We start from the raw sequence: 18,206 nt of genomic DNA, 5'->3' as shown, positions 1-18,206 counted from the left end.
GAAATTTAAATAGCCGAAAATATACCCGAAAGTTACCGATACTCTCTTACGTTAGACGAAAGATGGCGTTAAACTTTGAGAGGGCGCACTTACATTATGGCGGCCACCCATAAACCTAGGTGAGTAGTGAGACCAGAGGAAAACCCGACAGTTTGTTTGCAGTGCTTTCCAGGTTAATTATGATAAAATCTTGAGGCGAAGCTCACAAAAAATTCTAAGACTTTATATCTACTTTAACGATTAGTATTCGTGGTATTTCATCTCGTGAAATTGTGCACGATGAATAACATCGGGACATGGCATCCGACAAATAACAAACCAGTCGGAGCACGGAGAGACTTCACAATGTGCTACATCCATGGACGAGCTATCCCAAACTGTCCATACACACTAGCCTTGCTTGCGTTTACAATACCCTCTCTTTCTGAAGAAAATACTGTGGAAGTTCACTAGGGCTCAACCTATCACCGCTGCTGTTAGTTGAAGTTCTGTAGTGTGAGTCGATGTTTTGCCTGGGGGTTTGGGTTGGGATGGCAAAAATCTTGTTTTGCCCAGTCCAACCCAAATGAAATACCAAACCCTCGAGCCAATAATGTAGCTCTGCGAGGCAGGGTACAGGGAACCCAGTCCCCTTGTTTGTTTATATTCTTGACCGGGGAGTGACGTAGGTAGGTGACATATGCAAGTGAGCAAGGTGAATGAGAGATCAGACGATACAGAAGAGCGAATGATTCAGAAATTGTAAGAAAAAATCAGAACTAACAGTCTATGTCATTAATATATGTTGAAACTTTGAATATTGGTTTGATGGTTGAAAAATCCAAACTCCAATTATCTGTTTTCTCCTGTGACGCAAAAAGTACATAGTACAGACACCGCAAGTACCCAGATGGCCCATGGTCAAAAATAAATAATAAATAAATAAAAGAGAAAACAATAAATTGAATAAGAACTGAAATAATTGACCGAACAATACATGCAATATATTCAAAATGCGACGTCAGTGTCACTCTGTGTTGCATGTAGTGTTCCATCAATTATTTCAATTCTTATTCAATTTATTTTCTCTTTTATTTATTTATTTATTTATTTATTTATTCTATTAAAATTATACTTTTTGCAAATTGACAAATATGTCTCTCTTACCTTCATGAATTTTAATAAGCACATTGTAATTTCTCGGGGGTCTTTCTGATTTTTCCAAGCGTGAAGATTGGTGCTGGAGCAGTCGTATGTGTGGAAGCGGAAATCAAGGGAGATGTAACCATAGGTAAGACCCTAAATCACCCCTAAATTCCTGTAAACTGGTCCACACTCACCATTGATACAAATGGGTTTGGACCAAACCATTGTACACAAAAAGTGACGTTAGCCACAATTCTCCTTGATATGTACACACTGAGATCACTCATTGAACTATTAAAAGCAAATTTCTTCTGTACATACAGACAGCTTGGTCCTTATTTCAAATTTCTGACTTTTTTGATAATCATGACTTTCTTATTTCCCACTTTGAATAATGAGAAGATCAACCCTTTTCCACAAAGGAGATCGAAGTTTGTAATTTTGTGAACAGATTTTTTCTACAGCTACACACAATATTTTCAAGGAAACTAAGGGAATAAGTTGCATCTGTGTGGACAAAAGAAAGGGTATCCCTTTGAATGTTTATAACAAAAAATTTGCTTCTTATTCAATTTACTCTTGAATTGAAAACATAATCAAGCAATTTTGGAGCATACCTTTAACAAATAATCTTGAGATTACATTCTATGTTTCAAATTCATTGGAAATTAATAAAAATTGAATAAGCCTGTAGGAAACAACGTCTGAGTGCACTTACAAAGAGGAACTACGGGTAGCCACACTTACAGTAAGGGCTTGGCCAAACCATGGTGGTGAAGGGGCCAAATTCGAAATTAAAGTAAACCAACCATAGACAGCCCTTAACATGTCTATTATATTCATGTTCCAGGGCCACGAACTGTCATCCATCCTAAGGCAAGGATTGTGGCAGAAGGTGGACCAATCGTAATTGGAGAAAGTAATCTTATAGAAGAACAAGCTCTCATTATCAACCCGTAAGTGAAGGTTCAGCGAGGTGAATTCTTCAGTGGTGAATTCCTTAACTTGTTTAACCCGAATTCCCTGTATACAGGTCAACAATCACCATTAAAGGTATACTGTCACCTGTTCAATTTTGCCACAGTTACCATGGAAAGAGAAAATCTAACCAATCACAGATTTTAAGCGGGTGGCCGCTTTTTAAAAACAGCACCCTCACATGGGCATTTTGAATAGCAAGGAACGCCCCTTTGACCATATATGGGTATATTTAGATTACAGGTGACTGTATACCTTTAAACTAATCACAATGTGAAGAGCACTCTTGATAACTTGGTATCCATCTTCTGTATCTGTTTCTATCTGTGCATACCCTTTACTCTGTAGGTAGGTATATGATATAGCTGAAGCCAGCAAAGAACAAAAGATGAAATTGATCTAAATGTTATCACACTCGTGTAATTGGTTTGTAAAGTTGTTTCAAAATTCACTACAGGACCAGTACTTGTCGTTAACTTGCAGTAAATAGGAAATGAATGAAAGTTTGAAATAGGAAAGTTAGATGAACCAGGCAGATCATAAATGATGTTCAGACTAAGTTGCATGCAAGTGATGGTTTTTCAGCCTGCTACGTCATCAACAGACTTCCTTAGAAAACCCAGTGTGAGACATTCATTCAATGTATAAAATGTGTAATGTTGTACTCTTGTATATCTACCCTTATATGGTTTGTCTATATGTATATTTACATGTATGTATGGATGGATGGATGGATGGATGGATGGATGTATGTATGTACACTGTGCACAGTATGTATGTACATGCATATGATGTATGAATGAATGTATACATGTACATGTATATATAGGTATATATGTCTATCAATGTATCTTTATTGTATTTATGTATGTATCTACATATCAATGTAGCTATGTTGTATCTCTCTTTGTCTATTGATAGACCCTTGAGAAAAACAAGGGTCTATGGTATTAGGTATGTGTATAATGTATGTATATATGTCTATCGTAATTTTTTTTTCTCACAGAAAATCAGATGATAAGGACAATAGAGAGAGTAACACAATGACAATAGGATCTCACAATGTCTTTGAAGTCGGCTGCAGTATCCTTTCAAACAGTATTGCTCTTTAACAAACACTTCTGTCACTTTTTATTACTGATCTTTAAGTCTCATTTCTAGACAATTTTAAAACAGATCTCTCATACTTAATCCAGACCTGCAACGAAATAAAACTGCAAAGACTAATTGATTGTAATCAAACAGAGATTCATATTTATATAATTATTTATTCAGTGGCGGTAGAGTTATTTTTGAATGGGAAAGCATACATGTATTCAAATGTGCTCTTTTCATTGACACCATTCAAGTTGAGAATCCAGTGATCAGTGGGGTAGCGTTAGTCCTCTTTTTCCCCTTTTCTTTTCTTAACAAAGTTTTCTTCAGGATGTGAAGCAATGAGAGTGGGCAGTAACAATATCGTTGAAGCTAGGGGTAAGTGTTTAAGCTTTAAACTCCATTGGTTCTTGATATCAGAATGCAAGACCACTTGAAACATCTTTCACACATGAACACACCATATACTGGTATGTAAGTATGTTTATACATATGTATTAACATATGTATGTATGTGTATGTATGTATGTATGTACATATATGTGTGTACGTATGTATGGATGGATGCGTGGATGCATGCATGCATATTTTACAAGTTATGCATGTGTGTGCATATATCAACATACTGACATGGATGTATCCATATTCATATGTGTGCTTATGAATATGTGTGCATCAAAGTTGGTTATTTGTTGTACACAAGTCAATTGAACCCTCTGCATTTATCACAGCTCTTGTGCCACTGGGGGAGTGTACAAGTCCCCCTCCCTTCATTTCACACATCCATACATATTCTATTGAGGGATGTAAAATAGAATTGGTGCTTTAAGCAGACCATTCAAGGGAGAACAGGCAAGGTGGATATTTTGTTTAAGATATTTCAAACTTTTCTTCTTCTACAAGTCTTGGCATCACAGTCATAGTGTTTCCAAGTACCAGATGCTACAAGCGCCCTCACACATCATGATATTTATATTTTATGTCTTTTGTTTCACTAACTTTTACAAATGTCACAGTATGTAAACACCGGGCCACGTCCTCCTTGTACTATAAATAAGTCCATGCTTGAGGGTACCTTCAATGATGGATAAATATAGACATACCCTCTAAGATACTATTGAATTGTTGTACAGTCTAGCATGGTCCCATTATTCTTCAGTTTTACAACCTTATACAGTCGTGCTGCAGTAAATGATCATAAGTTACTGTATAACCTTTTGCTTTTACAGTATTGTTAAATATGGCAAGTGTAAGGTGAAAATGATCATGAGGAATACATCAGTATTAACCCTTTCAGGTCTGACTTTCCGGTAACTTACCAGAGATAGCCCTATATATAGGTGTTTAGGCCTGAGAGGGTTTAAGCGATAAACCACACACCGCTATGGTATACTTTAGCAATAAAGCACACCCAGCAATGGTATACCACAAGATTTTGACCAGTTCACGACATATATGCACGAGCGATAGTGAGTGCATATATGAAGTGAACTGGTCAAAATCTCGTGGTATACCGTCGCTGGGTGTGATTTATTGCTATTATATCATAACAGTATATGGAAATTCTGGCATTGAATGTCAAAAAACAGATTTTTATTCAAGCTGAGAGCTCAAGCGTATGCTAGCCATGGTATTTCACCAATATACCACGGTTCTTTTCGCGTCTTGACCAATCAGATCGCTGTATTTGCGCCATCAATATACTGGTATGATATAATAAAGGATTTTGACCAGTTCACGACATAAATGCACAAGTGATATCACATGCATATATGGACTGAGGTGGTCAAAACCGAGTTGTATACCAATTGCTGGGCATGGTTTGTTCCTATTATATCATATCAGTATTATTAAAATTCTGGTGTGAAATGTCACGAGGAAGTTTTCTCTAGTTTAGAGCTCACACATGTTCCTACCTTGCTGAAATGTGAATGTAGCAAGGTTATTTTCACATCTCAATCGATCAAATTGCCTTATTTGTGCTATCAGTATACTGGTTGATATAATTGCTATTGTAATTTATATGAAAAAAAAATTGTATATCAACATAGGTAACTTCATTCATAAGGTGAGCTGCTTAGGTACTCAAAAGTTTCTAAGTTGCCACAGAAAATTATCATTATCCAGATGTTAGTGCTGCATTTTTCAAGACAGAATTTAAAACACCATATTATTATGACAATCTAACATGTGCACTTTATACTGCCCTCTTACAAAAAGCTGCTGTATCCTTTTGTTTTTCTCCAGCTTTGGTTGGAAGGAATACAGAGCTTAGCAATGGTTGTATAATAGGTGCAGCCTGTGACGTCACTAGCCATGAAGTCTTGCCAGAGAACACTGTTATATTTGGCGGTAACTGTAATAGACGTGTACAAGCAGAAAGACCACCTGTGAGTTAATCATGAAATTTATGTTGATGACCTTTGAACTTCAACAGTAGTAGTACCGATTGATATTTTCCCAACTTGTTTTGTATGTCAATTGCAAGTTCTTGTTCAACTCCCCAAATTATGTCAAAACATTTACTACTTAAATTGTCAACACAGCATCTACACATGTAAAATGCACAGTGTTTACATTTGAATTCTGGTCGGGATTAGAATTCAAGTTTTCAACAATGCCAATTCAGTCGACACATGTACAGGCTGAGTTGACAAGCTGAATACCAGTGTTCCCTCTAAGGTTTTGAGAGGGTGCGCAACTTGAGATACGCCTGATTGCCTCACAGCTAGCTGGGTCCTTCATGTATATGCTAATTTATTGAGGTACGTCACAACGTACAATGAACGTTGGTGGCAACTGCACCGCCAACGGGCGCTAAACTCGAAACGCGGAAGTAAAATCTACGCTAAGATCGCACTTTTCGCCCGGAGTTATCGTTTCCAAAACTAATACCGATTGAAATTATTGAGACAAAAGTTGCGCAAAACATGAAATTTCAGTGCGAGAGCAGTCGGAGACACTGCGCAATTAGCGCGCAAATAAGCCTTAGCGGGAACACTGCTAAATACTGTGTATCTCAACATTTTTTGGGGAGTAAAACTAGAAACTGTAGTTGAAATTTGAGATTTAAAAGAGTGGTGAAAAAAAATCACCAAAGTTATTGCAGCTGGCCAATGAGACAGACAGACTAGTGAGAAAGAGACAGAGACACCAGAGAGAGAGAGTGACAGAGAGAGAGGTGCCCAAACTGTGCTAATCCCAGTGTTGCAGTGTTGCAGCCAGGAATTTTAAACCAACGGACACTGTGTCCCACTACCATTTATTTTGGGGACATTTTGCACATTTTTGGGACAACATGCGTCAGTTGTCAATCAAATTTTGTAGTGTGTTACTATAGTTTCACAAAACAAAATTCAAGCTACCGGGACCGCGTTGCTATGCTATAATTTCAGGCAATTGTAACAGTATGCCATATCTGCCTCCAATCACAGCTCAGTTGGACAACAACCAAGTGCAGTGTTTTAGTTACTTTTAATCAGAGCTTCAAATATGTAAATATAAGCCTCAAAATAATCATGTAAAACAAAGGTCATCATCGGTAATATTAATGGCAGACTACATCCATTGAACACAGTCAACACATGAATGCGCCCGAGGTGACCCACAGTGCGCTAGAATACGGAACAACAGGTTCTGTTTTGGGGACATTGTCGCAAGGGCGCGTCCTTGCTGCAACACTGTAATCCCAGTCTTTCCTTCGAGAAAACTATATGAGACTATTTCATTGAAAATGTCAAAGAAAATAAGGGTTTGAGTTGCCAAACACCAACTTTCACTCTTTTACTTGTACGAAGGTATATTACCATGCAGACATAGTGGCAATAAAATGGCAAGAGAACTAGCAATTGTATTTTTTAATAACCGAGCTTAAGGTTTCACATTTGCTCAATTTTGCGCATTTCTTTTTGGCATAGTTCTTGAACTTCAAGATGAAATTGGTCACCATTTTCAGCTTCGTGGTTCTCGGATACCTCCAGACCTGCATTGCTCATAAATTCTGAGACACAAGTTCTTGACATTTGACCAAAATTTTATATTTAAACCAACAAGTATCGTGACAAAACTGAAATGTTTATTGTTGTTTATCTTTTCAGCCACAGACATTACAACTGGATTTCTTGATGAAGATCTTACCAAACTATCATCATTTGAAGAAAGCTACAAGACCAAAACATGTAGACAAATGAAGGATACTGTCAAGTTAATTATTTTTTCCTCTTGTAAATGTCAAATTTAAGCTGTGATAAGCCCTTCCACCCCATGTCCCTGTCTGGTGGTTTAACCCTCTCAATGAAAACATTTAGGATATACCAATGTCTGATGTTGAAAGGGTTACTCAGCCAGCTTACCCCCATTTCCCTGTAAATAGGTCCACAATCACCACTGATAACAATGGGCTTGGGCCAAACCATTGAAAAGAAAGGGTTTACAAATCTGCATAGTCGTTTTTCACATTCAAGACATTTCTAAAGAGCAAAACAAACAGGAGAAAAATGTTTGAAGTGAGAATGATATCTGTGACAGTCGAAGTAGTTGCACATTTGTGTCAGCACATATCTCTGAAGTCTTGTTATGAGAGATGAATCCAACAAAAGATCAAACACAGATACATTCTTATAATAAAGAAGCTGTCATTGGATACCTGCCCAGCGATGTCCAGCATCTCAGAACGGAATCGCTGATTGGTAGATTGATTTATTAATAACAGCTTGAGGAGTCTGAAATGAGGGCTATTGTCATTATTAATAGCAACTTGAGGAGTCAGAAATGAGGGTTATTGTCATTTTAAATAGCAACTTGAGGAGTCTGAATCGAGGGATATTGTTATTGTTAATAGCAACTTGAGGAGTCAGAAATGAGGGCTATTGTAATTATTAATAGCAACCTGAGAAGTCTGAAACAAGGGCTATTGTCATTATTAATAGCAACTTGAGGAGTCTGAAATTTTCCCTCTGATTGGCTATTTTAGTAACAATTCAAGTTTCAGCAAACCAATGAGTTTAAAGCTTCTGAGACACTGCACATTAGCCAAATTTCTTTTGTTGATATATCTTTGTCTTTACATGGAAAGTTATAAATTTATTGCTGTTTTTTTACACTTTGTTTTGTCACTGCAACTGTTAACATTATCACGAATCAAAACAAATTCTAATTCTAGGAATATTTTATTTTGATGTATGTTTATACCATCAGACGCTGTTTTCATTTCACGGTCACAGCAGATTTTTCCAATTGTCCTTTTCCCTGACCCCAACATGACCTCACATCCTGGTATTTGTGTCCGTATATCTCATCAATTTGATTGAAAATGTTGTATAAGACAACAGTATTTACAAATAGTTCCTGAAATGCCTCTCTAATAATTTTTCTTCCAAAAAATGATAATGTTTTAGATCACAAGACGACGTCACAACAAAGCGCTTGAATACCATGCTACAAATTTTGGGAAATCCTGCAAATTTAACAAAGTCTCTTTCCATACACAAGATCAGAATAATCTTGGCAACTCTGTAAATCTTACATATTCTTTTAAACTTTCCTGCCAAAGTTTCATCGTCTGTAGGAATGCCGAGGTGATTTTTCGCTGTTTTTGTGCATTTATTTGCACAGTTTAGCACCGAGGTACTGATAGTAAAACACTTACAACGTCTGTGATGATAGCTTGCGCATTGATGTTCTAAGGTATTATGAAGCTGAGCAACTGAAGATGGTACAGCGTTCATATTCATTATTACTGTCTCTGAATATCTAATATGTATCTGCAATAAATTGCTCGTTTATCTACATAGTCAAAGCCACAGATATTGTGTGGGGCAGCCTTCCAAAAACATAATTTTGCTTATGTATGCTGGAACTTGTGGAAGATACAGTGTCACTGCTTTTGTAAATTTATCACAAGTTAGGTGTACAGTGAAATGTTTCATTGACTTTAAACCTTTGAATGCTGTAATTTTTCCCACCCAAATTTAACTGCAACATTTTACTATTTTTTTAAACTTTTATGTAATTCTTTTTTAAATTTTTGACCAAATGCACAGCACTTTTCATAGACTCCAGTTTTTGGTCAAAATTTTGGGAAAAATCTGTTGTTGTAAAGGGGACTAAATTGACTTCCGCAGTCAAAGGGTTAACAACCCCAATTATAAATTGAACCTGTCAGGTTTCAGAAAGTCAGTGACAAGAATGATTTACAATCAGAATGTGGAGCCTATTGCCTGTATACTTTTGAAATTTCAAATTTTTTTCGATGCCCTACAGTTATACTTCATCATGGTTGGGAATTTATTGTTTTTTCATTTGGGCGGCTTGGTTTTCCAGTGGTGAAAACTCATATTAAAGATAGTGTGGTGTACTAGGCTGATGTAAGATAAGTTTTATCATGGCTGTCTGTTGTGTTGCATATTTGAAAAACACTTCATGTATAATATTTTTATCCATATGCTATTCACAGCTCTGAAAATCAGCATAGTTCTGGACACAGATATAGGAATGGGAATATAATTCACAGGAGTTGCCGTAATGTACCAAAAATTTCCACTGCTATTTATTATTTTTGGTCATTCCTATGACTTTCATCTTCCATACACAGGTACATATTTGTCATCATCCTTTCATGAAGGGAAGAAATAAAATGTGCAATTTAATTTATACTGTATTGTAATATGTATTGTTGTTTCTGAAGTACCGGTATGTGCAGAAGCAGTCAAATTACTAACAACTGTGTTGACTATAGTATGTGTAAACCAGATATGAACTGAATGTGCTCACGTGTTTCACAACAGATTCATTAATAGTCAGTAAACAGATTAGAAAATTTTAGCATTTACTCAATTTGACCTACTAATGTGACCCCTGAATGGATGACTTTGAGTTTGAAAAAATTACAAACTTAGTTATCAGGCATTGAAATTGACTGCTGATGACTCGACATGTATTGACATTTATCAGACACTACTGGACGCATGAAATAATACAGTATGATATGAATTACTGCACACTTTTTGACTGTTATGAGGTTGTGTAAAACAATTGTTCCTTTGACCTGTGTCGTATTAAAGGGTACAAATCAACGAGCAAGGACATGTTATGCAACATATGCAGACCTCAGGATAATCACTAACCAAAACACAAGAACAAAGACAGACATTGTATATTCTGACAGAATAAACGACGTGGAGTGGAAGACAGACTTCTGATAAGACTAGACGTGTATACGGTCTACTGCCAGAGTAACTATCTCTGACGAGGATTTATTGTATTATGTTTTTTAATATTCCTGTCAATAAACCAAATTCATACCAATATAATCGACACCCGTGTGAGGCGTGTAATAAGAACAATCAGATATCTGTTATATCATTATATGTAGCAGGTTTCATCAACTCAGAGTTAAATCACTAATTACAAAACTTTATTTCATAATATGTAATTGAGCTAATTATTAACTTGACAAGCTCAATGCTTCTCAGTACAATTGGATATTTATCAGATCAACATCTGTAGCAAGTTTCATCAAATTTAACGCTGTAATTTTGGAGTAATATAACTAATTACAAAGTTCATTAAATATGCAAATGAACCCTTAATTAACTTCACACAACTGAATGCTCTACACAACAATTAGATATCTGTTGGATCAGCATCTGTAGCAGATTTCATCACATTTGGTGCAGTTATTTTGGCGTCATATCACTAATTACAAAACTTCATAAAATATGCAAATGACCTATTTGTTAACTTGACACTGCCAAATGCTTCTCAGTACAAGATATTATCAAAACAATATCTGTACCCAATTTCACTGACTTGGGTGCCGTAATTTCAGAGTTATATACCTAATTACAAAGTTCATTAAATATGCAAATGAACCCTTAATTAATTTCACACTACTAAATGCTTTACACTACAGTTAGATATCAGTCGGATCAGTATCTGCAGCAGATTTCATCACATTTGGTGAAGTTATATCGGAGCTATATGACTAATTATAAACCTTCATAAAATATGCAAATGAGCTATTTATTAACTTGACACTGCCTAATGCTTCTAAGTATAATTACATATATATCAGATCAATATTTGTTGCAAGTATCATCAAGTTTGGTGCAGGAATTTCAGAGTTATCTCACTAATAACAAAAGTTCATTAAATATGCAAATGAGAAGATAATTGACATGACACTCACAGTATCATCATAATGTTCTTAGATTGTCATCTGTGAAAAGTTTTATGAAATTTTGTGCAGTATTTCTTGATATATGTCTACACTGTCATTACCGTCTCCATAGGGAAACCATTATAAGGAAAAAAACGAAATTGCATAACTTCATTAAAATGCAAGCCACACTAACCAAAATCTAATCAGTTCTTGCAAGTAGCATATGGTACCTGTGTACCAAATCTGACTTGAATCCGTTCAGGCGTTTTTGAGTTATCGTGTAAACAGACAGACAGACAGACAGACAGACACACACACACACACACACACGGACAGACAGACAGACATCGCTATGACATTAGCCCACGTGTTTACACACGTGAGCTAAAAAATGGATGCGCTATATACAGCTTAGTTAAATATGATTTGTACACTTTCATTAAATGCCCAAGTACTGAGGAGCAGAAAGGAAACTCATTCTGATGAAATACCAAAACTTTTATTAATAATTTCATCATTTTATTGATATCATATTTATTAGACAAACTCGGGGGTTTAATGGCCGTAATGAATACTTAATATATGTAAATTTACAATCAAAACAGGTATGCTTCAGGTTGTTGTAGCAAAGAGGCAGGTACCATCCTTGGAGCCTGGAGGTAGTCAGGTTATCGCAGAGCAATCTGGAATAGTTTTCCTACATGCTATTAGCAGCTTGAGAAAAACGCCCAGGCATACCATTTGGGGACACATACATAACACATGAGCAGCTGTGTAGCTAGCTCCAGTTTCACTGTCTGACTCACAAACTCAAGTAAAACCGCAAGCTACTCAAGTGCAGCTATTGTGGCCCCTGATGCATTTCTTTTGCACAGTACAACCATTGGCAGAAAAAGAGTGGGAATGGACCAGATGCTGTGAGTCTGTAAGGGTAAACAATAGCAGCGTCTTTGTAGTTCTCCCCTTCACAAATTTCTACTAATTGTCAAAGTCAAATAATAAAATGCAAGAATAAAAGCATACGATGAAGGAGAAAGCGACGGTGTGCGTGGGCTTTTTGATTTGCAGTGCTTTGAACACCAATTGACAGCAATTAGCATCGTTACTCATATAGTGAGTTGCCCTATGGAAGTGCCCACCCCAGGGAAATACCATAGTAACATTTAACTCATGTGATCTTTGTCAATATTTGAATGAAATACACATCAAAAACCCCGCATGATAATTTCAAATTATTCTTTGTATCTCCCAGCCATTGGTTACTGAGTTGTCTAGGAAATTTCATACGTATTTCAAAAGGTACTTCACCGCTGTTGCTACAGTAAAAATTGCTCTCATGGAAAAAACCAGCCTACCATTAACCGTAATAAGCTAATTATTGGTGGGGTGTATTGCGATATCGTACAATTGTTCTCTGTCAAATTAATGTATTGGTGTCGTCAAACAATTTCTATATATGTGAGTGTGTGTGAGTATATATATATATATATATATATATATATATATATATATATATATATATATATATAATATATATATATATATATATATATATATATATATATATATATATATATATATGTGTGTGTGTGTGTCTGTGTTTGAGCAAGAAATTTGATTTTGGAATTTCACCGAAATGTTGATTCACTATCTTGTCTATGAGGAAACTATGAATGATTATTTTACAATAAAAAACTAGCTAAATCTGTGTATTTATGTACGCTTGATTATTGATATTAATGTACTTGATTAGAATAGAGTGGTTCATCGTCATAAACCACGCGCTTCTTTATGGCAGCAGCTTAGCGCTACCCGTTAAGATTTTTGTGTAGGTCAGCGGAGCAGAAATTATGCTCTGGCTTGCGAGAATGGGGTGGTGACAAGTGGATGTTTGTGTAAGAAATTGGATTTTGGAGTTTCACCGAGATGTTAATTCACTATACATCTTGGTCTATGAGGAAACTATGAATAATTTTTTTCCAATACAAAACTAGGTAAATCTGTGTATTTATGTACTCTTGATTATTGATTTTAGTGTACTTGATTAGACTAGGGCAAATATAAGTTCATGTGTGTGCAAAAATGTTGATTGTCTATACATTGTGGTCTGCGAGGAAACTTTAAATATTTTCTTTACAATACAAAACTATTAAAATCTTTGCTTTAAAAAAGTTTAACAATTGATATAAATGTACGTGACCAGAATATTATATTTGAAAAAGCAGGTCTGAAAAACCAATATGATATTGGAATTTCACCCAGTGATTATTTGTAAAGTTCAAAAAGGATTCTTTGAAAGTTCAAAGGTCACTGAGAAATTATAAGTCAATTAAGATATTATTGATACGGACTGTGACATCTTGGGGAGGGTTGCTTTTTTGTGCATGAAAATTGGAGTGGGTAATTCTCTTTCTCGCAAACACTCTTGAAGGGCCTATGTTTTCAGCCCAGGGCCATAGGGTGCGAAGGGTTAATGAATCAAATCTGATGATTTTTTATTTGGTGGGGGCACATTTTACAATTGATGAATTTTGGGGGGGGGGCAAATTTTAGAAATTTGATTTGGAGGGGGTCGCTTTTTACATTTCATTTGTCGCTCAAGTTCCACCAACCCCCCCCCCCCCCGTAAAAAAACGAATGCTCCCTTACATACGAATTGTGTGTGCACAACGTAATGCTTTAATCTGGGAAAGCTGTTCACATGTGCAATTATTACAGACACACTTGTCTACAAATCACGCCTGGCGACACTCCTATACTATCTGGCACAGATAGAACATGTGGCAGGCAAGTTACCGCAATGTATTGCTAAGTTGTATCCTTTTTTGCATTGTCTTCACCACCGTGTATGTTCGTAGAGATTTGCTACAAGGAAACGAGGTAAGTGACTCCAACATGCAACTTGTAGTTAGCCAAGACTGCAGCACATATGGTGAATCAAGTGATTTTTTACCATGGTAGCCTGAAGTCTGATCAGAGATCAATTCTTGATAGAAATTCTACTGCTAGTTCTTCTAGGGCAGCTCAAGTAACCGTGAAAGAGGAACAAGTCATACAGGAGGACAACGAACAAGGTTTTAACAATTCTTGTAAATTTTGATGATATGATTTCGTTCTCGCTGCTGCATTGCTTTGTCAAACAAATGCCTAAGAAACAAATTTTCACTTGATAAGTTACATGGAAAAAATAGACGATTGTATATCATCTGGGAAACAAACTCAGAACTCAATACACCAATTTTTGCTGGTTCTCTGGGCTTTGTTCGTTGCCGGTTGGCTATCTCGTAATTCCTGAATGACATTATGATAAAATAAGATAATCGCAATCATACCAATCCGTAATCCATGACACTAGGTCAAAATTCGTAATACACTAGTTATAAACATAGACACAAAACAGCACAGAACAGACAGTAAAGCACCGGTACATACAACAAAGTCAAATTCATGAAAGAAAGATATATGGACCTCTGGGCAAAAGGCCAAGAAGTGATATCAGTTTCGAAAATTGTAAGGGCACCCTCCCCACATGGGGCACCCGCCATATATCAATCTGTAAGTCAAATAGGTAGTGTTCACCAACTAAGGTCCAATGTCACTGATGCCATCAGCGATCATTTGTCGAAGAGAGATGCTGTATTTATCTACCAGCTTGCGATACCTGCCATAAAAGCGTTTGAATGTAGAGACAAGTCTTTCTCTTGGTGTAACCTTGATTTAACAGGTTGTGAGAGAGATGGCTATGTCTCTCCACAAAATCAACATATGAACTGCATGCTCTTGCATATCGAATAAGCTGGGAAATGTTTACCCCATAAGCTGGTGAGAGCGGAAAATTACTGATGAGGTGTGGGAAATTAATAATACTAAAGTTGAAATCATCTCTCTTGTCATATAGCCAAGTAGAAAGGTGACCATTAGAGTCAAATTCAAGTAAAATATCCAGATATGAAGCAGAAGAGGCCATTTCTGTAGTTTCTTTAATCTCCTATTCTGGAGGATATATCATAGCGATATAGTCGCTGAATTTGAAGTTATTCATTTAAATGACATCGTCTATGTATCTAAATGTAAAGTTGAAAGTTCTAGCTACAGAGACCTTTTTCTGTTTGATTAAGTTCTGGATAAATTCTGTCTCGTATGAGTCAGCAAGCAAGGGAGCACAGTTAGTACCCATAGGAATTCCTATACACTGTTGAAAAATGTGTCCTCCAAATTCAACAAATACGTTGTCGATGAGGAAATCAAGCATACTGATAATGTCTTTCTCGGTATAAAGCACTTTAGCATTAGTAATATTTTTAACAAAATATGTAGAATTATACTCTAATACTACATATTTGTAACGGCCTGAACCGTTTTTGTAGAACAATGCTTGGTTGATGACGTTTTTCAAGCGTTCTTTCAATTTATCATGTGGTATTGTGGTATACAATGTGGAAAAATCGAAAGTTTCAATAGATGTTATTGTTGAAACAGATCTTGATTTCAAATTATCCAAGAGTTCCTTCGAATTTTTTAATATCCACATTTGATTTATACCACTTCAAGAAAAGACAACATCACAGTATGCCTGAAGTCCCTGTTTAACGGGTCAAAGAACAGAAGTCAGTATTTTCGATAACTCTGGTGTTGAACATTTGAAGACCCTGCAATAAAGCTAGCTTTGTATGGTGTTTTGTGGAGTTTTGGTATCCAGTATAAGCTAGGCAACTTATTGTGGTCATCATCCGTTGAAATGTTAAAATTATCCATGAATGACGTATGGTTTGCCAAAATTTCAGTTTTGTTGAACATTTATTGTCTGTAAGTGGAGTTGGTGGAGGTCTTAGTTAGACCAACGGACTATTTTCTTCACAGATTTGACCCGCTGTGACCGTGTGTCTAGCTCTACATCTTCCCTTTTAGCCCATTTCCTGGCATATTCCTCAACAGAGTCCATAATGATCTTAAAATTATGATTCCAGTTGATCCTGCGAGATGCTCTGAACTTGGGCCCACAAGATAATATCTTACGAAGGTGGTGATGTTGAACCAAATTCAGGTCACCGGTGATGACGTGGCCAAACGGAGTATATTTGAAAGGAGATGTAGAGCAGTAACAAGATGCTGGTGTCTGAAGGAATTCATCAATTTTTAAGTGCCGCAATGCCTTATTGTAATTGAATATCTTATTATAGATTGTCTTGGTGTACCGATATGACAGAATAGGTACAGACTGGTTCTTAAAGTATACAGGTACAGTTGATGTACCTTTTTTGTTGTGAAGTATGGCCACGCGTGGTCGCATTCGGTATGTTTGTACGCGTGTATGTGAGCGTTCTTGCTATCCTTTCCATCCCAGAATCAGGCCACAAGAGTTACAGCAATATGCATCAGCTGTTATATAGAGACCCTACCATTTTCATCCAGAGATTGTGAGAAACTTGTATCGAATACAACGTGTTAAATGAGAACCGAGATATTGACAACAGTTCTAATCATCGCAATGTTGTATTGTTTGGAGATACTTGAAGTTGCCTTGTTCGCTAACGATTTGACTTAAAAATTATCGTAGATTTCTTTCTCCCATGTGAATTTAAAGACCCCGAGCGATAATATCACTCTGACTTGTTATCAAACAGATATGAGCTAATATTGTAGGGTAGAAATCAATGGTTCGGATGATAGTGATGATTCACGGACAACACGTGAAAAGTCTTTATAAATTTGTTAATATCATAAATTAAGGAAAAGTTACACCTATAACCAACACACTTTTTTCAAAGCATTATTTTCTCACCAAAGTGACATTTAACCCCCTCACACAGTATATTTTCAAAAACCCGAGAAACTAATGTTTAGTATGGTAGGAGTAGTTTAGTCGAAGGATGTAGGAGTAACACCTAAATTTTGTATTAACAATGCAAATCAATGTTAGTCGAAGACGATACACTATTAACGTGGAACTCGGGACAGATATTCGGACTCTCATACTTTTTCAGTTCTTTTCTGATCAACTACTTGTGGGGGTTCATTTTAAAGCTCTTGGTGTAAGAAAACATTTCACTGGCTTAGTTTTTTTCGAAATTCGAAAATTTTACTTTTCTCCACAATGATGGCGACCATTTTGAATTTTAAATATCGGTAAATCTTGGGTTATTTGTTCCACTAGTACCAAAATTTGCAAGGTCAACCCCGATGTTTATTTTTGATTTTGAAAGAATATGGTTGAAAGATATCTCAAGGAAAGTTTGAGCAAAAGTTTAAGTCTTTCACTTTCGAGGCGCATACTACCTTAATATTAATGTGTAACTTGAAAAAGGTCACACCTGTCAAAACGTGTCCAACTGACAAAATGTGATTTCATAAAGTCAAGATGCTTATTAAAGGCGGGGCCTCCTTTAAAAGGGTGCCAACCTATGGCAGCATTCATTGTGTAAGTGGACACCAAACAGGCAACATGAGGGCACACCCTCCAGAAAATGCCACTTTTTAGTTTTCCCGGATGCAAAAACGCTGACAGACTGCCAAGCGGCCAGCCCGAAGCTGCTGCCGATCGAACTCTGTGGTTATATTCAAATTCTAACGTGACTGGAAGACGTTTCTTAAGGAAATTCGAATGTGGTGCTGGGGAATAAATGACCGTTGGCAATTTGAACCGACCGTCAATCAAACGGTTATATAATAGGCGAGCGGCGAATCCACAAAAAGGGCCTTATTTCAGGAGTTTAATGTACCGACCTTGCATACGGCCACATCATACGTCATTTGAAAGCTTATTATCTCTACTTTAAGAAAATTGACGATGTGGAGCTGCCAAGTAGGGCCATAACCTCCTAATTTGCATAATTAACAAGGGTACCCA

At 36.5% G+C, this 18,206-nt stretch overlaps 1 protein-coding gene across 1 annotated transcript; it reads left to right on the top strand.

Moving 5' to 3' along the window:
- Window positions 1-8,295, top strand: LOC139124195 (dynactin subunit 6-like). The gene is made up of 7 exons (XM_070690336.1): window positions 1-119; window positions 1,206-1,270; window positions 1,976-2,081; window positions 3,110-3,186; window positions 3,529-3,576; window positions 5,446-5,588; window positions 7,296-8,295. The coding sequence occupies exons 1-7, from the start codon at window positions 97-99 to the stop codon at window positions 7,386-7,388; spliced, it is 555 nt and encodes a 184-aa protein (XP_070546437.1). The 5' UTR covers window positions 1-96; the 3' UTR covers window positions 7,389-8,295.
- Window positions 8,296-18,206: the final 9,911 nt, after the last annotated feature.

This window comes from Ptychodera flava, assembly GCF_041260155.1.
Source record: "Ptychodera flava strain L36383 chromosome 23 unlocalized genomic scaffold, AS_Pfla_20210202 Scaffold_23__1_contigs__length_28996876_pilon, whole genome shotgun sequence".
NCBI classification, from domain to species: domain Eukaryota; kingdom Metazoa; phylum Hemichordata; class Enteropneusta; family Ptychoderidae; genus Ptychodera; species Ptychodera flava.
Note: the sequence above shows the minus strand (reverse complement) of the source record. Positions and strands in the feature narration are given on the sequence as shown.

Excerpts from the sequence above, each read along its gene's own strand:
- LOC139124195 (XM_070690336.1), top strand. The coding sequence starts at position 97 with ATGGCGGCCACCCATAAACCTAG. Across the intron at positions 120-1,205 it reads GCGGCCACCCATAAACCTAG|CGTGAAGATTGGTGCTGGAG; the intron begins GTGAGTAGTGAG and ends GATTTTTCCAAG. Across the intron at positions 2,082-3,109 it reads CAAGCTCTCATTATCAACCC|AAAATCAGATGATAAGGACA; the intron begins GTAAGTGAAGGT and ends TTTTTCTCACAG.